This window comes from Alosa sapidissima, chromosome 8 (genome assembly GCF_018492685.1).
Source record: "Alosa sapidissima isolate fAloSap1 chromosome 8, fAloSap1.pri, whole genome shotgun sequence".
NCBI classification, from domain to species: Eukaryota; Metazoa; Chordata; class Actinopteri; order Clupeiformes; family Clupeidae; genus Alosa; species Alosa sapidissima.
In genome coordinates this window covers 16,131,923-16,156,383 of record NC_055964.1, presented here as the reverse complement: position 1 = coordinate 16,156,383, position 24,461 = coordinate 16,131,923, and the positions used below count along the sequence as shown (strand labels likewise).

General features: G+C 42.7%; 1 protein-coding gene across 3 annotated transcripts in view; it reads right to left on the bottom strand.

Moving 5' to 3' along the window:
- Positions 1-304: 304 nt before the first annotated feature.
- Positions 305-24,461, bottom strand: part of hk2 (hexokinase 2) — a 50,708-nt gene continuing 26,551 nt past the window's right edge. For 2 of the 3 annotated variants that reach the window (XM_042101052.1, XM_042101054.1), the window contains exons 11-18: positions 11,653-11,801; positions 10,257-10,376; positions 9,884-9,979; positions 7,840-7,939; positions 4,439-4,622; positions 2,647-2,802; positions 1,608-1,844; positions 305-1,488 (exon numbers count right to left, since the gene is read on the bottom strand). In XM_042101052.1, coding sequence (XP_041956986.1) covers positions 1,347-1,488; positions 1,608-1,844; positions 2,647-2,802; positions 4,439-4,622; positions 7,840-7,939; positions 9,884-9,979; positions 10,257-10,376; positions 11,653-11,801 — 1,184 coding nt within the window. In that variant the 3' untranslated portion in view covers positions 305-1,346. Of the gene's footprint in view, positions 1,489-1,607; positions 1,845-2,646; positions 2,803-4,438; positions 4,623-7,839; positions 7,940-9,883; positions 9,980-10,256; positions 10,377-11,652; positions 11,802-24,461 lie in introns of those variants that run through there. The other variant, XM_042101055.1, reaches the window with a different exon arrangement.

Sequence of the window (24,461 nt, the reverse complement as noted above, 5' to 3'; positions counted from 1 at the left end):
GAAAATAATCCTAGGGAACTTGAAAACATTTTGAGGGGATGTTTTACTTTTTTCTTTTTCATAAGATCAACAATCTCAGTCTAATGACTTGTGACAGCATTACATTGTATTTACCTGGTTATCAATACCAAGTCGGTGTTAACAGACCTTTGGGTTTCACTTGAGATAATAGAATAACCAAAACTGTGCTGTAGTCTAACAGTTTTTCCATCATAAACAAACTGATATTAAATAGTTATAATAACTGATTTATAATGAAAGTTCAGTGGAACAAGAAATGTGACTTGTAGTTTAAAAGAATGACATGACTTCACTAGATAACTTCTTACTTTACAAAGAAGATACAAAGACATAAACTTTAACACATCATCTTTGTTTCTGATGGCCATGGTAACAGCATAACTAAAAGCACAAACATTCAGTTCCCTTAATTGACCTCTGCTCCACCCTTTCCAGAACACAAACAAATGACTTTGGTCATGCTTTACTGGGATAGTCCCCTTTAACCTGCAGATATACAGATGCTTAGGTTATCAATAAACTATCTGTTGACAGTGTAAACAAATGTATGGTTTAAGTTAAGATTAAGGGATGGTTTGGTTAAGTTTAAGTTCAGTAATTGTTCAACAACAATTTTACATACTGAACCTGTACCTCAACAGATCATTTCTAAAGTCTCTGTCGACAGACTATCCAAGTAAAATTAACATGACTTCAGATTCCTGCACACTTTATATGAAAAACACAATCCAATCCAATCAAATAAAATCAGTTAAGATTCATTGCACACTGAACATGTTTAAAATGTGAAGTGTTTTGGAAGGTTCACAATTCAGAGCTGATAAACAAAACAACTCTTCTTGAACATCATGAAGAAATGTCAAATGTTGTTTCTGTGCAAAACTCTTGTTCTCATAAAATCTTACAGTAACTAATGACTACATTTTAAAAACACCTAACTTTGCAGCTCTGTCTTATTAATTACACATTGATTACCAACATTTAAAACTCCATCGATTGTACATTCACAGTATAAAACAGGAATCTGTAATCTTGGAAGGGACACACTTGTATTACAGAACAGTAATATCTTTATCACTGGAAATAATCTCTTGCTTCAAATCCAACACATAAATAGCAATGGGCACACATAATTTAGGTGTTACACGTCACCAAAAGAGTTATATATAAAGAAAAAAAAAAAAAAACATTCATTCCATCTGCTTCCTCATCACAATCACACGTCAGCGCAACACAGCAAAGTCTCTCAAGGACATCTTTAGTTTCCCTTTCAGACCCCTCCCTCCTTCCCCTTCCTCATCTCTTCTTCTTTAGTGCAGTCTCCGCTACTTGGCCTCGTTTCGCATGCGACAAGCCACCGCAGTGATGAGGGCAGCCCCTTTCCCACTACCGTCCTCCGACTGCATGATTGACACCTCGCACTGCGGCGCCAGTTCGCGCAACGTCTGGCGCAGAATGGTGGAGAAACTGACAAGGAGGGGGGGGGGGGGGGGGGGATGGTGTTATTACAAATTAACAGTTCAAGACCTGTTGTGCTCACACCTGCACGTACATACATACACACACACACACAGGATATTACTCACTGGGGGTGCAGCTTGTAGAGCGTTCCATCTACCCCCACGGTGACACGGAGGTGCTCAAGCTGCCGGTTCTTCCGGATCTTGTCGACCACGGCAGCGAGACCAGCGGCGCAGAGCTGGGCAGCACGGCGCGCCACCACAGTGCACACCTCCTTCACCAGGATGCTGTCGTCGCACGTGCTGCTGGTCAAGCCCAGGTGCTGCAGGATGGCGCGCACCTGACGCAGGGCCAGTCGGTCACTAACACACACACAGACACACACACACACACACACACACACACACACACACCAGGTAAGCACGGCAGTCTACACAGTACCTTCATCAAAACACCAAACAAATTTGGCCCCCAGATCTTTAGTCCAATTATTACCTGGCCTTTCCGTGTACTGCCCACTTATTGCACTCTCCACTTACCCTCCTTAGTTAAACTTTTCCTACACTAACCTCTATTTCATGGGTGACTGAGCATTTCACTACCCTTGGAACTACTGTAGTTCTTCTTTGAAAGAAAGCAGTAGGCAATCTCTTCCCAAAATGAAAAGGCCATTATATCATATTCCTGAATTTGAAAGCATGTCGCCCCCTTTGCAGTCACTCAAGATGTACATTTGTCTTTGTTTTGAGCACTACAGAGAAAACTCATTGTATTTCATTTCTAACGGATTCAGCATGGGATGTGCCGGGGAGTGAAACACCACAATGCAGGTTGAATTAGATTTAGAAGTACGGGCCAATGGCAGATTAGAGTGTGTAAGGAGAGAGCATTCAGGCACAGTGAGGAGGGCAGCTCAGGAGCAGCACGCTCCACTGGACTGGAAGGGCAGACACATCCCAAGTTCCTGACTCCTGATCTCTTTTAAGAGAACAGCCATCTCTGAGCTCAGGCGTGGGCGCATGGATGTGTTGGCTGTGTGAGTGGCAGCAAAACAGTCAGTCAAAGCTAAGGGCTTGGTACTTGCATGTGCCACACATGTTTACACACATTTATATACAAAAGAGAGACATGTATATCAGTACACGCATACACAAATACATCCACCTCTCGATCTGTGAGAGGAACTTGGTCTCGAAGATGCCACGCGTCTTCAGCCTCTCTGAGAGCCGGCCACGGAAGAGCAGCCCCTTGGAAGTAAAATCCAGCAGAACGTTCCTCACCACCTCCCCCAGGTACATACCACTGATCATCTTCTCATACCTGTGCACACACACAGACACAGACTCACACACTGCAATTAACTCTCTAAAAAAAAAAAAACACCCTAATACATAGGGTTGGGCACCGAAACACAGTTCTAATATGGCACCGGTAGTAACTGCATCGAATAACAACGTGGATTTCGGTGCTTAAATAGCGTTTTATTTATTTTTATACGAGGCATCACTGCATGTCATGCGCCATATCTAACGTCTTGCTCTGATAGCAACACATACAGATACAGTTAGCTAACATTAACACTGGATGTATAAACCAGAGGGGTGCACCACATACTGTAGGCAAGTGGACAGTGCTTGACCGCTTGCGTGAGCCCAAGTAGCTTACTTTAAAGCAATATTGCGAGCTCCTGTCGAAATCTAGCAGTGGGCCTAACTACACACAAGCAAAAGGCTATGAAACAACATCAACAGTAGCCTATGTTACACAATATCCTTGCTAATGCGTAAGGTGAAAACTTTTTCACGGTGTGTTCTAAACAACATAATTGCATGATATTAATCTTTCATGTGCATGAAGCCCATATAGCATCACAATGAATATGAAGATCATGTTAAAAGTTCGCTGGCAAGGACCCAGCTGTGGCGCAACTGGCTGGGGCACCTGCACCGTACGTACGCCGGCGACCCTGGTTCGATTCCCGCCCCGTGGTCCTTTCCGGATCCCACCCCTGCTCTCTCGCTCATTCCCTTCCTGTCACTCTCCACTGTCACGGTCATTAAAGGCAAAAAGTTTGCTGGCAAAAACATAAATAGTATATAAGTATAGTATAAGTATATATATATTCTTTTGATCCCGTGAGGGAAATTTGGTCTCTGCATTTATCCCAATCCGTGAATTAGTGAAACACACACAGCACACACACAGTGAGGTGAAGCATACACTAATCCTGGCACAGTGAGCTGCGTGCATCAACAGCGGCGCTCGGGGAGCAGTGAGGGGTTAGGTGCCTTGCTCAAGGGCACTTCAGCCGTGCCTACTGGTCGGGGTTCGAACCGGCAACCCTCCGGTTACAGGTCCAAAGTGCTAACCAGTAGGCCACGGCTGCCCCGTATGTAGGTTACAAATGTTAAAACGTTAAAATGCCTACTAGGCTAGTGCTGGGATCTAAACACTTCAACACCGACATGTAGCCCAACATGTTCAAAACTATTGCATGTTATGGGTTAAGACATGAAATTTCTTAAAGCATTTGGGAACACACGGAATTAACTGGAAAGTAGAGTCCCTGTTAGATTAGCTTGCTTGCAAATGCCGTTGTCCATGACCTGGCAGTTCTATGGCAAGCGATTTTAACATACCTTATGGCAAACCGCCCACACTGGGTAAACTTGAAAGCAGAGCTTACCATTGTGTGTGCATGCATGGCAAGCTGTTTTAACATTTAAATGTATTATTACGGTTAGAAGCAATCAGATATTGATAGTAAATTGAATATAACAGTTCAATTTCATGTTCAAATTTGTATCAATACATTTTTTTTAATTTAGCACCGGTATCGGATAAAACCCAAACGATACCCAACCCTACTAATACATCACCCTACATCTCCCCCAACACACACACGTTTGGGTGTGGTTGGGGGAGGGGGTTATGATCTTGTCACGCTGCAACATACTGCTGCTTGCCAGGGTTGGCTGAACGCTCGTCCACGGCGTGGTCAAAAGTCGTGCAGAAGTCGTTGAGCTCGCCGTGGTCGCCGAAGGCACCCCACTCCATGTTGATGCACATACGGCCTTCGTTCCCCTCCACCAGCTCCACGTTCTCCATCTCCTCCATGTAGCATGCGTTGGTGCCTGTCCCTGGTAATGGGTGATACACATGCATCCGCAAGGCCAAGGCCAAGGCGCCACACACACACACACGGAGAGAGAGATTTCAATTACGCTGAAAATTCCTACACTGAAACCTGTCAGGGGTCTTGTGAATACCGGTAGCTTTATTGTGGCTCTCTCGTCCTTGTGGTTAAGTTCACAAAAACTCAAAATATGACATTTGAAAAAGTATGTGAACCCATGTAGTTAATTTGTTGTAACACCTCCTTTTACAACCACTACTTTAATGAGTCTTTGTACCCATTAGCCTCACATCTGGTTCTGTGGATTTTTGCCTACTCCTCCTTGCAGAACTCTGCCAGTCAGGCCCGGATCTAGACTGCTCAGATTGGGGAGGGGGGGCAGATATAATTTTGAGTGCGCACAATGAGTGGATCATTTTCCTAGTAAACATCATCGGCTTTGATTTGGGAACACAAAAATTGTTTCCCCTAGACATTTTTCCAGCAGCAGGGGTGCTGGAAAGCAGTAGAAAGCAGCAGAACGTTTTATTCATGTTTTTCTTTCGCCTGACGTTACACACTGAATCAACAGAAACTGTAGGCCTATTGCTGTTTGTGCTGCAAAGATTTTTTTTTTTTTTTTAAATAACGTTCCTTTCAATTCAAAGCAATTTAACATTATTGAAATTAATTTTGAAATTGATATTATGGCTAATTTCTTTCTTTTTTTTAAATTTGTCATTAAATTATCAACCCTTGGACCATAACACGGCACCCCTGAGCATGCATCACGGCACCCACTTTGAAAAACTGGCACTACGCCATCACCGCCCACATATATCTTCAGGGACAAGCAAACACAGTACAGGGTTCCCATTCTTACATAAATACAATTCTAGGATTTTCAAGCCCCTTTTTCTTGAGCTTAGAAAGAATCCTGCACACTGACCATTCCGCAAGCAATTTGATGATGAAGGTCTAAGACCGAAACCATTCTTGGCCAATTGTATTTAATTCATTATGGTGAGTCATTTTGCTTTGCAATGCAATTGCATTATGGTGAGTCATTTTGCTTTGCAATGCTTGTCATGCATTTCTGATAGGCGCATTTAGTCTGCTTGGCAACAACCTGAACCGCTTCTTTGCTCGCTTTGAAGCACAAAACAGCACCTGCCCACAGAAGACCCATCCCCCTCTACATGAGCAGCCCCTGTGCCTCTCTGCCGACAGCGTGAAGAGGACACTTGCTGCTATCAACACCCGTAAGGCAACAGGTCCAGACAACATCCCAGGTCGTGCGCTGAAGGACTGCGCAGGGGAGCTTAAGGATGTCTTCACAGACATCTTTAACACTTCCCTGAAGCAAGCCATCGTCCCATCATGTTTCAAAGCTGCCACCATCATACCTGTGCCGAAGAAAACTGCTCCATCCTGCTTCAATGACTACCGCCCTGTGGCACTGACACCCATCATCATGAAGTGCTTTGAGCGGCTTGTCATGTCACATATCAAAGCCATTCTCCCCCCCACCCTGGACCCCTTCCAGTTTGCATACCGAGCCAAGCGGTCTACAGAGGATGCAATCTGCTCTGCCCTCCACCCAGCCCTCACCCACCTGGAAAAAAGAGACTCATATGTGAGATTGCTGTTTATAGACTTCAGTTCTGCATTCAACACCATAATACCACAACAACTCATCTGCAAACTGGACAAACTGGGACTCAGTACCTACCTCTGCAACTGGCTACTGGACTTCCTCTGTCAGAGGCCCCAAGTAGTACGTGTTGGCAACAATACCTCAAGCAGCATCACACTGAGCACAGGGGCCCCCCAAGGCTGCGTGCTCAGTCCGCTGCTCTTCACCCTGCTGACGCATGACTGCACTGCAACCTACAGCAACAATCACATAGTGAAATTTGCTGACGACACAACTCTGGTGGGTCTCATCACCAAGGGCGACGAGACCCAATACAGGTTGGAGGTCGACCATCTGACCACGTGGTGCAGGGACAACAACCTCCTGCTGAACGTCAGCAAGACCAAAGAGATTGTTGTTGACTTCCGGAGAGGTCACACCCAACACCTGCCACTGACCATCGACGGTGCTGTGGTGGAGAGAGCGAGCAGCACCAAATTCCTGGGGGTGCACATCAGCGAAGACCTCTCCTGGACCACCAACACTGCATCACTGGCGAAGAGAGCTCAGCGCCGCCTGTACTTCCTGCGGAAACTCAGGCGAGCAAGTGCTCCACCAGCCATCATGACCACATTCTACCGAGGCACCATTGAGAGCATCCTCTCCAGCTGTATCGCTGTGTGGGGCGGAAGCTGCACTGAATACAACAGGAAAGCCCTGCAGCGCATAGTGAACACAGCTGGAAGGATTATTGGTGCTTCACTCCCCTCCCTGAAGGACATTTACACCACCCACCTCACCCGCAAGGCGACCAAAATTGTGAGTGATGCAAGTCACCCCGCTCACAATCTGTTCGATCTACTGCCCTCTGGGAAGAGGTACAGAAGCCTGCGCTCCCGCACTACCAGACTCACCAACAGCTTCATACACCAAGCTGTAAGGATGCTGAACTCTCTCCCTCCTCTCCCCCCTCCACCCTCAGCTACATAACATCCTGGACATTGGACCCACAATGGCCGCGTGCACTACTCCACTTGCACACTTGCACACTTGTACACTTTACAACTTGTTGTTGTCCTGAAAACACAACACATCTGCTGCTCTTACATAACTTGCACCACTATGTCACTTTCTTTCTTACTTAGGTCAAACAGAACTACCCAAGCCTTTTATTGGCCTGACTTTGCACTAGTATTTTATTGACTGTCTATGCACAATTTAAACCAAATTTTGCTGCTCTTATTTTTTTTCATTATTATATGTGCCCTCTTATTTACTTACTTTTTTGTTTACTTGAATGTTATGTTTGTCTGTGGACTTAAATTGGTAAAATATGTCTTGTCTTCACCGTGGGATAGAGAGAAACGTAATTTCGATCTCTTTGTATGTCTGGAACATGTGAAGAAATTGACAATAAAGCTGACTTTGACTTTGACTTTGACTTTTGGCTTGGTGCTAAAATTAAATATTTTGATCAATTTCCATCTTTTCCATAGCCAGAAAAATTCTCTCTAAAATTCCAGTTTTTTCTAAGTCTTCCGGGATGCGCGGGAAGGTTTATGTTGCAGGATATGTTTCATGGTGAACTGAATAGTAGCCCACTCACCCACAATGAGCCCCACTTCGCAATATGGATCCTCATAGCCACAGGTCATCATAGTGCCCACAGTGTCATTCACCACTGCCACCACGTCCAGATCAAACTCCTATGGAGGGAAGATGGACGAGGAAGAGGTCAGTGAGGGAAACAGACATAGAAATACATCCTTGTTAGCAGTATCTGTATATATGTGTATATATATATGAGCGTATGGCATGTCCTGGTGTGTACAATAATTTCCTGTGTATTAGCCGCATTGATTATTAACTGCCTCCGTATATTAACCTCATAGCTGAAGAAATTTTGCTAAATCAACGTATAAACCGCGGCTAATAGTTGGGAAATTACGGTACGGTATTTCTTGAATTTCCCCTGGGGGGGGGGGGGGGGGGGGGGGGGGAGAGAGAGAGAGAGAGAGAGAGAGAGACAGAGAGAGAGAGAGAGAGAGAGAGAGAGAGAGAGAGAGAGAAAAAGAAAAAGAGAGAAAGAAAGAAAGAAAGAATCTATCTATCTATCTATCTATCTATCTATCTATTGTACATTTTGTGTGTGTTTGTATGAATATGTAAGGGATAATGTATAGAACGCCGGAGGGGTCTTGTTCTGCCCTGAATGGACTTATTTTCCTAATAATGACCGCGTTCTATACATTATCCCGCTTATTACACGGCTACTTGCCCAAATGAAATAATAAACTCCCCACAATATGCTTTACTTTACTTTAGCCTACATAGCCTAGCTAGTTACTATTCATCGTGGCATTTGCTGAGAAACAAATAGTTTGCAACAACACACGCTGAACTTGAATCAAACATTCTTTATAAACACAGCTGATCAACCGTCGGCTTTCACTTTTGAATGAAGTTCCAGTCCTTGCGTAGTGATATGAAAGACGTATCAGAAGCACAAAACCCGTTGCCATTGACAGCGGTAATTATATGTTTGCAGCGGTAATTACATGAATATATCTTACCGTAGAACTTTGGAAAATCCCATTCAAGTTGATGGAGCGTTTTACTAGCATTGTGAAGAGCCGTGTAATAAAAATGAAGTAGTGTACATGTGCATGGGGGTTTGTAGATACCCATGGAATAGCAACTTAACCCATCACTAGTGTACATAATTATACCTCTATGTATGGTCGTTGTGTTGTGTGTTGGACACAATACTGATAGTTTTCACTTTAATATTTCTAGTATTTTCATAAAACTATCAGTATTTAGTCTGATGGTAATAGATCCACCTATGTATGAAGTCCCATGACTTGTCAGGTGAGTATTGGATTCAGAACTTATGATTTTTATATTCATAAATGGTTTATATCCTGATTTTTCTGTTATGCGTTCTTCCACATATGAGATGACTGATGTTATTTCATTCTGTTCATGTACTGTCCCTGTGTATATCTATGTGTGACTGAGATAAGCGGGAACATTATTGCCAGGTAGCCACTAATCGGAGTCTGATTCAGTGTAGTCCACGTGAGATGGGATGACCAACGCCATCTCCCGTCAGCCTGGAAGGATACTTAAACCCTAACTATTTCCTTGTCTAGTTAGAGAAGCTGATGGATCTTTAGGTGAAGTCATGCTGTCTCTCCCTTGATGTGCATCATTGTAAATAAAACTGTTCCTGTTTTTTTCCTACTATTGGTCTGACTGAGTCTTCATTCATCTGTGGTATCAAAATTACCATCACAGGTGATTGCCAGAGATGTATATTTAGGTGTGTGTCTGTATCAGTTTTATGTCTGAGGAAGGGTTAAGGCCTCAAAACATAACATACTAGGTAGTTAAAAAAAAAAAGAAAAAAAAAAAAAGTGTTGCTTTTTTTAGACAGAGAGAGCCCATGGAGACCCACAGAGTGTGACAAAATGAGAGAAAAAAAAGAGAGGGGGGGGGGGGGGGCAGTGAGAAAATCAAACTGTCATCAGTCATTATTCTGACTTGTTTACTTGCAGGAGTGCACATCTAACAATTTCAAATCATTTTAGCTCCATGACTTTCTTTAGCTGGTAGGAAGGATGAGCACTACAGGCAGCTGCCATTACCTCGTGCCGGTGGATGGCGTCCTTCAGAAGGGTCACCACATCCTGACCCTCACAGCCGGTGGCCCTGAAGCCCTTTGTCCACTTCAGCAAGATGCCCTGACAAACAAGACACATGCAGACAACAGAGACACATTCATGTAAAACAGTTTTGCAAGTGTCACCCACACTTCCACGTCAACCTCCGGTTCCCTCACAAAAGCCTACACACTGCTTTTCTTCTAGAGGATTTGTGCCCGCTACAACACCAAAGCCCACAAGCTGCTTTTCCTTTAGAGGATTTGTGCCCGCTACGACAGCAAAGTGAGGGAGCAAGTGGGCAGACGGGCAGGAGAGTGGAGGTATGAGCGTAGGAGTGCGTCCCTCTGCCGCTTACCTCGTCAAGGCGGTTCTGCTGACAGGGGAAGGAGAAGGTGAATCCCAGAGGCAGGGAGGCGCCCTTCATCCCCATGTACTCCATGAAGTCAGCGATGCAGTGGACGATGTGGTCAAACAGCTGAGGTGGAATGGAGGAGTAAAACAACACCGAGAAAGAGGGAAAATGAACAAAGGGTAAGAAGGAGCATAGATGAGGTAAGAGCAATGCAGGTAGCGCGAGCAAGTGAAAGATAGAGAAGGTATTATAGACTTGGAGAGAGTGAAAAAAAAGTACTGCCTGAATTCTTTTCAATGGCCGATTTTAGATTACAGTAGGTGTCACCTGTTGGACTAATGTTGGACTACTTTTTGCACCTTCACCATGACACTCACTCCCTTTAGCACCTTACCAGTCCCGGCCCTGTCACTACAAACGTCTTATGCTTGATCACCCTCAAGCACATTGGACTTTCTTAATTTAATTTATATAGTGTATTTAGTATTGTTAGTTTTCTTATCCTTCTTCTACTGTCTTTATTGTACAGTGGAGTTCAGTTAAATGTTTATACTTATGTTTACCATTTCTGCTGTAAGTGCATGTTGTGTGTGATGTCTGTATGCTACTGAGACCCTTGAATTTCCCCTTGGGGATCAATAAAGTATGTATGTATGTATGCATGTATGTGTGTGTGTGTGTGTGTGTGCATGTATGTGTGTGTGTGTGTGTGTGTGTGTGCGTGTGTGTGTGCATGTATGTGTGTGTGTGCGTGTGTGTGTGTGTGTGTGTGTGTCTGTGATAGATCTATCTATCTATCTATCTATCTATCTATGTGATGCCAACAAATTATGTTAAAATATGATTTTTGAAACTGCCAATCTACATATTCTTCTGTCCACCATATGGCTTGTTTGTGAAAATGTGGCCTCAAGTGTGGACATCAGACTCCATTTTTAAGATGGTGGTGGCCACCCATGACGCTAACTAGCTGAAACTAACTCTCCAAATCCCGCTCCCCTAATAGAGAGAGAGAGCACACAGCTCTACACAAGTCCTCTTCTATGGACCCTTTCAAGAGTTCCATTATCAGCATCATAGTTGGCCCCACAAGACTTCCTTTTTAACATTCCATATGTTATCTTAATGTAGAGGAAGTAGATTGGGGCCCAAATAGAATGTTCAAGCATTGTTTTTGTTTTTATTGTTGAAAGGGTCTATAGACTTTTTGTGTATTTCTTATGTACATTCTGTCAATATCATTTAGAGGCTGTAAAGACGAGCTTTTTAAAGGCCACGATTGCACTCCAATCCCATAACTTTTGCAATATACATCTGCAGTGCCTAATGTCTTCATTTCTAGCTTCTGTGAAAATAATGAATAGCAGTTTTGAGGTCAGAGAGGTGTGTGAGTGATTACCTCGTCTCCAGTGCCCTGCATGAGGTCCTGCGGTATGGCGTAGATCTTGTTGTGCATCTCCACGCTGCGCTTCTTCCCGCTCCGCACCCTCACCAGCAGCACACGGAAGTTAGTTCCACCCAGATCCAAAGCCAGAAAGTCACCTCGCTCTGAGCAAGAGCAGAGCAATTCAGTGAGTGAGTGAGTGAGTGAGTGAGTGTGTTATCACATAGATGCATCAAAACAGATAACAAAAACAAAAGACCATATCGCAGTCCAGATCACAAAAATAGAGTGTATAGGTTACTAAATGCTTGGTGCATGGGTGAGGTTGGGTAGGTTAAACAGACTGAATGAGCTTGTTTAGGGAGAAATGAGTTTGCATTTGGCCTGGTGTTGGGTAGAACCAAGAAGACAGTTTGTGAATCACAAAGGAAGACCGGCATTTTCAAGGTGCAAGGTGGTTCCATACATACATGAGGAGGAAACATAAGGTGGACAGGCAACAATGAAAAGAAATTCACAAGACTGACATTTAACAAGTCATCCTATATCCTGTATGAACAATGTTACCATGGTTACATGCAGAGAAAAAAAAAGACAAAATGTGGGGTGGGGTGGGGGGGGTGTCAGTTTCTCATGACACCTAGCCAACTGTCGCTATGGTTACAATGTGCGCAAATCCTGTGAGCCAGTCTATTTTAAAAAGTATACAATACAAATCACATAGGCTTAAAGAAAATGGTATTTTCTTTCACATGGCATCTCATTTGTGGAGCCAATTTCACCAAGGGGGTCGGTTTGTACTATGGCACATTTCTGTACAGTAGTAAGTTGAAGCAGCATGCAATGCACTCCCCATGAGGTCAGCGTGTCAGGATTGCAATTATGGGCTGTAGTACCATAAATACCATGACCCAACATCAGTATCAGCCAATATCTGCCTTGTAGACCAAGATCTGCTGATGGCAAATTTATATGACATTTACTGTATTGATGGCAGTGACTGATGTTTATCTGTTACATTGCATCAAGTCTGCAGTAGCTAATTGTTGTGTTATGCACAGACTGGGACATGCTATAAAGGCCTGAAAGACTTGAAAATGGTTTAGTTATTTTTATTTATTTTTTCTTCACTAAAGTGTATGACTAACAACAAAAATGAAGTAAACATACAAATAAATATCAGTATTGGTCTCAGTTATCAGCCAATTGTTGTTTCTTTTCATTTTAACTAAAATCAGTGCATCTCATTATATTAAAACTGATGTTCAGATCGATTTTGCTGAGTGCGCGACTAATTTTAATAAAAAGGCAGATTTGAAAAGTTGGAGAAATCAATATGGGGATAACAAAATCTAGGCCTGTCTAAGCACCTAATTTAGGTTGCATCGTTCCATTTCTACACCTCCAGGCCACTAGGTGGCACATAAGATAAAATTAGATTAGATTAGATTCAACTTGTGCAGAGTACAAGTACAAAGAAACGAAATGCAGTTTGCGTCTAGCAGAAGTGCAAAAAAGCAAAAAAGTGCAATGTGATATACAAAGTATAGACAGTTGGTGCATAGACAGGACAATATATATAGTGCAGTGTGAGCAGTAGTATACAGTTGGTTTACAGTAATATAAATTAAATGTGAATGTGTGCACTGGCAGTAATCTTATAAGAGCAGAATAAATATGGCTATGTAGTATGAACAATATTGTAGTAGCAGTAACGTTATAAAAGAGTAGTAAAAATAATATAAATATATGTGTATTAACAGAATATCTCCTATTGAAAAACAGAATAAATATAGATATTCAGTATGAACCGAATAGACAGATATGCACAGTAATGTACAGCTATGTGCAGTGTGGCAACAGTACCATTGTAGTGGAGAAGCAGTAACATAGTAGAGTAGTAAGAAATAACCATCAAACTGTGTTCATATCCTTCCTGCCTGCTCCATTTTTAGTTGCGTACAGAACCCAACCCTGTTATCTCTTGACTGTGATAAAGACACATACCCGTTTTCCCTAAAAATGAACTGTGTAGAGAGCCAAAAGTGGAGCGCCTGTGAAGCTCACGTCTACTGTATGCAAGGAGCTGGGGCCGGTTGCACCTTCAGTTTTTTTCTCTTAAATCCCCTTAAGGCTTAATTTCTCCTTAGTTAAGGGATTTATTTAAGGGTGTTGCACAGAATACCTTAAATTGTTTACTTTACAGGGATTTTCTGGCATGAAAATTCTATAGTTTCCACAAATATACTTTGCTAATTCGTGCATCTTGCATTCCTGCTTTCTTGCTTTCGGTTATTTCTATGCAAAATTACTAACTTGGATAGGATGTGATTCCTGCCATTCAAACCTTCTACACGTCACCACACAACTCCATTTGGGGTTGGTGTAGCAGCCCACTGAGAATTTGATCGTTTGGCGCTACCCTGACCACATGAACTAACTCTGACCACTAGTGACCCTGCATAATCATGCCTCCCCTGGTGGGTCGGTGATTTATCATATATGAAACTAAGCGTGAACTTGGCCATGTGGTTCACCACATAACATGACATTACAGACGATAAAGATTACCATAATACCAGTCAGAATTGTACACGTGCTAAACACCTAAAACAAGTCCTTGTGCCACAGTCCAGTCAGGCTCCTGCCATGCTCTGAAAAGAAGGGGAATTTGACTGTGAATTCTTTGGCCTGGACCACAGATTCTTTGGCCTGGATGAACTGCACATCCAAGTCAGTGTGGAGGCCATGGATACAGCAATGCCATTGGTGGTGGAACCAGACCTTGCACATGCTCTGGCTAAGAAAAGCTGCCCCTGTTGAACCATGCTTCTACTTCGCAACATGGAATCCTGTCCTAGTGTCCTTGTGCTAATTATTGCAGAAAAAGACTACCTGCAAACAGTGATGCTGAGACAGAATCCCTAATGGCAGTGGCACGACGTGCCAGCATGAAAACATGAATGGCTCTGGGCAGTCACAACTGATTTAAGATGAATACTATCTAAAATCCAATAGGAATTGCATCCCTTAACATGGGATTTAATGACATTTAGAGACATTTATTCATTTGGCAGACACATTTATCCAAAGCAAATTACAGCAATAGAAAAACATTCAAGCTGACCTGTCTTTGCCTAGCAATCAGAGCTTGCCTGTGCTCCATTCGTTTCAAAGGGAAATTCATTTAGTATACATTGCTTACTGCAATGTACATTTAGTTTTTTCATCATAGTGGTAATATGTAGTACACAGAGACCGTTCATTTTAAGAAATAATAGATCCTCAGGAAAACTATTTCTATAGCCCTAGGGTCCTTGTGCTAGTTATTGCAGAAAAAGACTACCTGCAAACTGCGATGCTGAGACAGAATCCCTAATGGCAGTGGCACGACGTGCCAGCATGAAAACATGAATTGCTCTGAGCAGTCACAACTGATTTAAGATGAATACTATCTAAAATCCACTAGCAATTGCATCCCTTAACATGGGATTTAATGACATTTAGAGACATTTATTCATTTGGCAGACACGTTTATCCAAAGCAAATGACAGCAATAGAAAAACATTCAAGCTGACCTGTCTTTGCCTAGCAATGAGAGCTTGCCTGTGCTCCATTCGTGTCAAAGGGAAATTCATTTAGTATACATTGCTTACTTCAATGTACATTTAGTTTTTTCATCATAGTGGTAATATGTAGTATGTAATATGTATGAACTAGACACTAAACTTTGTGTCTAGTTCATAAGTGAAAAGCAGAATGCAGAAAGCAGGACACAAGAGAATTATACCAAACTATGTTTCTCCAAATGAATTTGGATAATGAGTGGTAAATAAGGGATGTGAAAGAAAGAAAGATGCACTGTTTATCTCATTAATTAGGCAGTGAAAGGAGAGATAACAATGAAATATATTTACATGTGTATCAACATCAAGAACATAACATTTAAACAATCTTTAGTCATGAAAGAACGTTGAAAAACAAATTCATATTCAAAGCCTGCTGATGGGTCCTTTGTTGCCATGGCGCCTGTGTTGATGGCAGCGTTTCCAGTAGCGCCGTGTTTACTCTTTTTTTTCCCCTGCGTAATTAGTGCAGAATTTAACCGCTACTTAATTAAGCTACTTGCATGATAACCTATCATTTACCTGCTTGCACCATGAACCAGGCCAGCTGACAGCTTCTTGCGAAATTTGCTTTACTAATACTGGTGAAACAGGTCAGTTAGTATATGTTATTATTATTGTAATAAGTTAACGCGCCTGATCATGGTGTTTGGCTACCGTGTTATTTTGCTACAGTTACCCAAGCCATCAAGAAGCTGTCAGCTGGTTCATGGCGCAAGCAGGTAGATGATTTTTTTCTCAAGGGCAACACAACAAAGAGGGACCACTTGACTCTAGTGGCAGTGAAAATAAGACACTAAAAAAAAACTGACCTTCCTTGATGATGTCAGCCATCCTCTGCACAACGCTATCATTCAACAGAGAAGCCTGTTCAACTTCAGCAACAGACTTCTTCACCCAGAGTGCAGCACAGAGAGACTGAAAAAGTCCTTTATCCCTCGTGCCATCAGTCTGTACAACTCCACTTATGGTGGGAGGAGGACTGAGGAGCAAAGGCCTGAACATGCTAACAGTGCAAGTACTGGTCTGTTAAATTTATACATACAACACTATTCTACACTTAATATTTATTCAATTAACTATCTATTTGTCAATCAATCAATCAATCAATCAATCAATCAATCAATCTATACTAGATGTACCGCATAGCGGTACAAAATATGACCGCCGCTCAGTCCTGTACATCCGTTCCACGAAAATAAATCACATTAATCAATTTGTCTCCATCTTCTACTCCATCCCCCAGTCCTGAAACTTTTGTGTATGCTTGTTTGGCATGTGTGTGTGTGTGTGTGTGTGCCGCACAGAAAGTAGCCTACTGGCGCTGCAAAGGTGAATAGATTTGTTAGCCTAGAAGTCTAGACGCGCCACATTTGCTGCCAGGGCTAGTCTAGCAACTCTCCGTTGGCTTGTGAGCTCCAGAAATTGAAACTTAATCAGGTCATTAAAATCGTGTATAGAGTCGTTTGGTGGGCTTAACATAATGATTGATGGCAGAGTTGCAACGGTTTGGCTTGAATTCCCTGCTACTTGAAAACAAATATCCTATTGCGTGCAGAGGGAATTTGAAAGGCAACTGATTATCCCGCCCCTCGGACTGAGCACTGCCAACGGTGAGTGCCCAGACCCTACATTTTAATGTGGGTCTGGCTCGCCAGGCTATAGATTTGTAGCACTTGCAAAAAAATTGTAGCATTGTTATAAAACCTTTAAAATCTCTAAACAATCACAAGTAGGGCAGTTCATCACAGTTCATCCATTGCAACTGGACTGATGAAAAGTCATGTACACTTGTAGGCTACATTGTATTTGGGAAAAGCAGAAGGTAGCAGCATAATGTATTTATTTATTATTAAACAAAACAATCCCTGTCAGTTCCATGCAGTTTTCAACAGCTATCAAGAAGAGAGGTCATGGATTTTTGTGAATGTTTCTTCTTCTACATAGGCAAGATTTTAGTCATCTTTAGTTCATATGATATTCAACTTTATTCTCAAATTAAATACCAGTAGTCTAAAACGAAATGCAGTTTTACATCTAACCAATGGTGCAAATAACTGACATGTCCAAAAGGGCCTTCATGAAATGCGTCGCTAGACTGTTCATACACATTTTTACGGGCCAAGTTGAAGGGCTGTTGTCCGTTATTGTTTGTGCAAATATAGGCTGATTCATGTTCCCTTGCATTTTGCAACTGTGAGGTCCATGGTTAGTCTGGCTTTCACCAGACCAAGCTCAATCTTTTAAGAAATCGAAAAAGAAATCGCCGGCAGATCAGGCTGGGTTCACCCAGCCTAGTCCATGGTAGGCGCCCGATAGAAATATTGTTTAATTTTGCGATTGAGATATCCACACACTGGCGTCCCCTCTGCAACGTGTTCGCCCCCCAGTTTCAGAGCTATTCTAAATGCAAAAATGCATAGAGGGAGATATGACAAAACCGTGACTGTTTTCCTAAGCTATACTGTAGGTATAAGCTAGGCCTATTACACAACATAAATTGTCACTAGGCTATGCTGGCGACCCAAAAAAAAAAATTTCTCCTTTGGGAACCACTGGCTAGTTTTATATATATAGTTTTACACGCAGCTGCGTGAATCACGGAAAGCGTGAATGAAGTGGCCACTTCTAAATGGGACCCATTGTACAGTACAGTAGCTGAAGGTCTGTGGCTAAAGCAGCCATAATGAAAGTGTCATCATTGTTTGGATACTTCACACACAAACATGCTTTTTAACCTTCTAACACTGTTCTAGTCAAAAATTACCGATTTACACATTCCCTGTACCATAAATATGGCATTTTTCATCAGATTGTCTCAAGACCTTATGATATCCTTCACAAAAGGCATTTGAACACATGCCCTACGGTTCTCGAGATATTCACAGAAAACTGTCTCCGGCCACCTACAGGCCAGTTGGTGTATAGTAACATAAATTCCACGAAACTTGGCGTGCATTCAGAGGGTGTCATAATGATCCTACACTTCCAATTTCGTGCAGTTTTGACTATGTTAGGTCACAGATACCTGCGATTACAACACCTCATTTTTACTTTTTTGTGTTTAACTAGGTTTCATGAAATGAGTGGTTATGGAATGGGTTGACATGGCCCCTTGAGATCAACATACAAAAAAATGGTCCTCCTAAACCTTACGGTTCTCGAGATATTCACAGAAAACTGTGTCTGCCCTACCCTCCTTTCGGGGGGTGCAGTACAGCGGGGGGGCTACAGATCAAAACGAAAAACAATGGTTCCATGCTATCCATATGGGGTTACATGCCCACCAAGTTTCGTCTACCCCGGTCTTTCAGTGTCCCGGGAATCCTTGACGGAAATTTGGACATGCGAAAAAGAAGGGGGAAAAAAATAAAAAAAATCTGACTAAACCTATATGACCGCCGCTTCGCTGCAGAATTACAGTTTGTGAAGTTGTGCGTTAAAGAAACAAAGTAAGTACAAACCTGTCAGTTATCAAGCATTTGTATTTTGAAAGTGATGTTTCTACAACTGAGGGAACAAATGTTAGCATATTCACACTTGCTTGGTTGCTAGCCTGCTAAGTCTACCAACAAACTTTTATCTTTGGTTTGCACGGTACATTTGATATCCAGTATGTTCGTCAGTATATCGTTGAGTATTGACAAAGAGTATAGAAGTAGGCGAAACTCTGTTACAGTTTTGACAACAATCGCTAGTTGGCGCTGCTGTCTCGCTTTCGCCATTTTGGACTGATCATGCCACTATGGCCGTTGACTTCAATCAGAACATGCCAACGTAAACCAGCAAGATTGGTCAGTATATTGTGCTCAATTTCGAACCACTAGTTCACTTTTAAACACTACAGCTCATATGTATAAGAAAAAAAATATTTGAATATCACACCGCTTAAATTAAACGGCAATAATATTATGTAGGGCTACATACAATACATGGGCTACAGATCATGTACATTCACTGGGCAGATCTACAACAAGTTTGACAGAAAGACTTTACAATGGATTTTTAATCTACAACATAACAGAAAGTTTACTTTACATCACTGTTCCCTCCGGACTGTAAGTCTACTTGAAAATACAGTAGGGCTATGTTTAAACTGGAAACAAAATAGACGGCCATCACTTAGCTCAAGCTACGTTAGCCAACCTGTCAACTGGAATGACTAGAGAAGCTAACTAACTAGCATACATGGCTATCAGCAAGCGGCAAAACGATAATGCAATCATTTCACGACGAGGGACATACGTTGGATGAAAAGGTAAATAGGCTAATCTTACATAGCCTACCAATTTCATTTCTCTTAGAAATCGATCCATTTTCTTAACAGTAGGCTACTTTACAATCAGTGCCCCTGATCAGCTTCGTAAATCAAAGCACCAATTACCACCCCTTTCGTTCGAAAATAATTATATAATACCTCAAAATAACATCATATTTTGCATTTCTCAACACGATTTATGACAGTTGGGGAATTCAGGGTATGAGAAAAGGTTAGATATGTATTTTTTTATACTGCAAGAAACTTTTTAATCTGGACCGAGATCATTAAGTTCTATGACAGTTGTGTTGCGTTCAGTCCAAGATGGCGGAGCTGCAGCTCGGTTATGGGTGCGTTTGTTGCAATGGGACGTTCTATCGAGTTTCGCCTCGTTACTCCTATACTCTTTGGTATTGATATTATGACTATGGTTTATGTAGTATGTTTATATGCATGTTAGTGAGTGAACATGTTTCTGCTGCCTGTATACTAGACTAATAAGTATGGCATTGGCTGCCTGTACCCTGGGTATGCACAGCACAATTATTCAGATAACTGATATCATTCAGTGATGCATGCAACATTACTCCAAATCGCAGAAACGTATTATTTATTTATCTTTATTTCAGAACCACACATACACATCCATGTCCTTCTAATTTCAATATAAGTGACATATATAAAAGTGACATAATTCCTCAGCCTCCTGTCTCAGTCTCAACATTTCTGTGCTTCAACATACATCCTGGCCTTAAGCAGTGCTCTGGCCGGCACTCTAGATTGAGCCTGGTGAACCCAAACAACATCATACAGTCCTTTCCAATTTACCTTTACCTCACCTACATTAATGGTCCTTCGAGCCGGATATACATCGCACTCAACCTAGATCGAGATGGATGTTCAAGATTTTGAAGCCTATGGTGCGCGACCCCGGCGCTGCACGCCCCCCCCCCTCCGCTATGAAGACTACGAGGTTGATTTCAATGGCCTTGGCTCTCACTGGTATGGACATGAAAGGGAAGGAATGACTTACTCACTCAGAGGGAGCGGCCAAGAAGACCACCCTAACCTCTCTATATTCAATTCCATTGAGCCCGCAGCTGAGCAGGGATGCTGCCCTCCACCACAGACATCTGCTACATGACGAGGAGGCGCAGCTAGCCCACCAGCTACATCAGGATGGAGAACAGGAGAGGTTACGTAATCATCGTACTCCTTGTCATGCACCGCATAATGCAACTCCCCAAGCCACAGTTTTCAGAACAGAGTTAGAGGAGATTCAGCATGAACGGCTCCTGCTGCAGCAGTCCTACCAGCGCTTGTCAGCAGACCTAGAAGACTTAAGAGCAACACGTGCCGACTTGCTACAGTCGCAGCTACAGCAGCAGGTGAACACTGCGTGTGGTCAGCCAACAGAAGAGGTGCACGCCCATCATTTAGATCCAGCCAGCAAGGATGATGATGAGGGAAATAACTGGCTGCCACCACGTTTTGGGAGAGGTAATGATTCATCACCCTCAAACAATCAACCTGTCCTTGAGCGCCTCAACAGGCTAATGAGTGAACTTAAAAAGTCTTGAAGGATGAGACTTTAGCAGCCAAGCGGAATCAGTCGTCACCAGGCCAACCGCTACCAGCAGACCCAGCCCATGGGCCCCTTTATAGCTAACTATCATAAAGGTACCCGCGCTCCTGCTATTTCACTGCCACAGCGGCCTATCTGGCCCGGTTTGGCTCCGCCTCCACCAAAGTTAACCTCCACACCCTATGCAGTGCCTTCAAACCCTTATGCTTTCTGCTCTCGGCCAGCCCAGCGTCCACCACCTTATCAGTGCCCCCTCTACGCGTCAAGGCAGTCACCAGTGTACTGTAGGCCATCCTATTAGAGCACCAGCTTGGACACGGCCTACCGTGGGCCCCGTCCAACCATCCCTAACCTCTTTCATCGAGACCCTGGTGAGTTTGCTCATCTTAAGATTGCCCTAGAGAACTTGTTGCCCCTTGACAGCACTGAACTGTTTAAGTACCAAGTCTTAATAGACCACCTAAGGTTGGAGGAGGCCAAAATCATAGCTGATGCCTATATCCACTCCCAGACACCCTTTACAGACACTATGATGGCCCTGAATGAGAGGTTTGGACAGCCACATCAAGAGAAACGCCACAGTAATGGAACTCACCTGACATCAGACATGGGATTGTGGCCGCCTTCGGAATTCTCACTTCAGTCATTGGTGGGGGTTGAAGACACTGGGGCCCGATGGAGAGGTGGAGCTGCAGTGCGGTTCTACTTTAATCCTACTGAATTTGCAATTATGTATCGCCCGTTATAATTGCCGATACTATGTGCATGCCTGTGTGTGTGTGTGTGTGTGTGTGTGTGTGTGTGTGTGTGCGTGCATGTGTGTGGCCCCCGGGACCAAACAAAATTTTTCCGTAAAAGTCTAGTGGGGCTAGCCTAGAAATCTAGACGCACCCTAGCGGCGGCAAATTAATTTGCTCAGCCTGTACGTCTAGTATCGAACCATAGGAATTTCTATTGGCTTAACACTGTGGATGTTCTCCAATCACAGCGCTCTATTTCGTTAGAGAGTCTTAAGGCGGGCTTAACAGGATAACGACATCCTGCAACGGTGAACAACAAGGAAGGTGGCTATGGCGAACGAAGAGCGGTTGTTTGAATCGGCGTTGGCGTCAACTTTGGAGGAGTTGGACTTGTGCTTTTCTTTGAAAGTAGAGCAACACAATGCACTTAAGTCATTCCTTTCGAAGAAGGATGTATTTGCCGTTTTGCCGACCGGATACGGATATGGTCGTAGCGCTGGCCTATTGCATGCCTAGGCAGTTTGAAAGACAATTCTCTGCCCGCCCCTTGGATTAAGCAGGTGAATGATTCGATTCCAGACTATACATTTCAATGATATAGGATGGCCCGCCAGGCTATAGTGGGGCTACATACCCACCAAAGGTCCTCCTCGCATATTATTTTTATTAGAATATTATTTCTGCTGAAAAAAACTGCTGATTTCATCTCAAGCAACAAGGTATTATGAACGCATTTAGAGATGTATTTTCTTTTTCTATGTAGCCAGTCAACGACATTTAAAAAAATGGAATATGTGGTTTGCAAAGTACTGGGAAAAGCTGACAAGCAAGCCTATTCACTTCCCTGTTGGGTAGGCTAGGCCAGCAACACACACTGGAGAGATGCAAACAGATGAACTTAACGTGTATTTCCTCCAAATTGCGAAAACTTTTTTTCTGTCAGTCTGTGGTTCCTTCATAAATTGTGCAGGAAATTATCAGACAAGTGAAAGAAGCACCGGGCATAATTTGACCAGCAGTCTCCACTTCCATGGTTTATGAAACGCTATGCTGCTAAGGGATTGACATAATTTTCATTAAAGCAGTTATTTTAGAGTGCATTACGCCTTTGGTCGGCAAGCTTGGGCTTGAGGATGCTTTGGTGTTGAAGATGCTTTGGTGTTGAAGATGTTGACTGGAAGTTGTTTCGTGGGGAAAAAAACAATTGGCTAATTGGTTGATATGGGTGTGTGTGATTGTGACAATAATAAGCAGAGAATGACATTGACCATTTTCTTTATCTAGGTTCAGGGATGTGGTGGAGGCTAAACGCAAATAAACTCAGTTTGTCCACCTCTGAAATTTGGATAAGAGACAGGCATATTTTTTCTTGCCGTTTTCACACCTTTAGTGATACACATGTTAAAAACATCTTCACTTTGCAACCACTACACTTCCTCCAGTAGTAGCCTCCTACTTCTTTATCTACAGAATGCAGATGACACCTGCACAGAACAAATGCTTCCCCCAAAATGTAATTGCGGATAAAAAAAAAAAAACGGATGGAGACATTTCACTCGCTCGGCGGTCCCATACGAAAATGTAATACCTCCCTTTCGAAAATTCAAGACATTCCAGACAATTTAAACAAAACCGAAAGTTGTATTTACGATTTTTTAAGGATCCGCAGGGACCCTGGTGTAATGAATAGACAGACACAATGTATTACAGAAGTAAATTGAACTGCATGAATGTTGACTGGAAAGTCCAAACATTTTTACTGGTCAGTGCACCAGTCCACATATTGTCCATCTCTGATCTATTTCTCATCTCTCTCTCTGCACTGTTATGATGAGATGCCCAACACCCTGCTTCACCCGTAGTGTGCAAACATAACCCATCCTGCTGCCATGCCCATTTCTCAGCACACCCAACAATCTCCTGCATCTCTGTTCAGCCTTTTGTAGCATCAAATAGGCTAAGTGAAGGGCCGTGCCTAGAAAAAGTATTCAGCCCCATGCTAAAGTTGACCAAAAAAAGCCTATTAGCTGGTTTGATTTGCATGGAGCTCAATGAGCATCAAACCAGCTAATAGGCCAACTGAAATACACACCACACCAATCTCAAGGTTTGGTGAAGGGTATGTGATGATGTGGGGCCATTTTAATTCCAAAGGCCAAGGGAACTACTTTATCAGGATAGTATCATAGTGCATAGTATCCAGGATCCATTAAATAACTGGCCTTTAAAAATAAAAATCTGCCTCTATGGGAATTAAACATAGGTTTAGCATAAGGGTATGAATACTTATGCACCCTGTATTTTAATGAAGAACATTTATTTATTTACGATACATTATTCACTCACAAAGAAAATTGGTGTCCTTGAAGGTTGGATATTTTCTCATTTTTTTAATTAAGGCATTAAGATCCATTTCCAAAAGATGATTTTTTTTTATTCCTCTTTTTAGTAAATTTAGCATGGGGCTGAATACTTTTTCTAGGCACTGTACATGTGATGACAAATTCTTCTAATTTAACCATTTCTTCTTAATTCCCCAATATTCGAGGGCTTCTTCATTTCTTCGTATTAAGGAGGGGGGGGGGGGGGGGTGAGCTGCTTATTACACCTCTTTC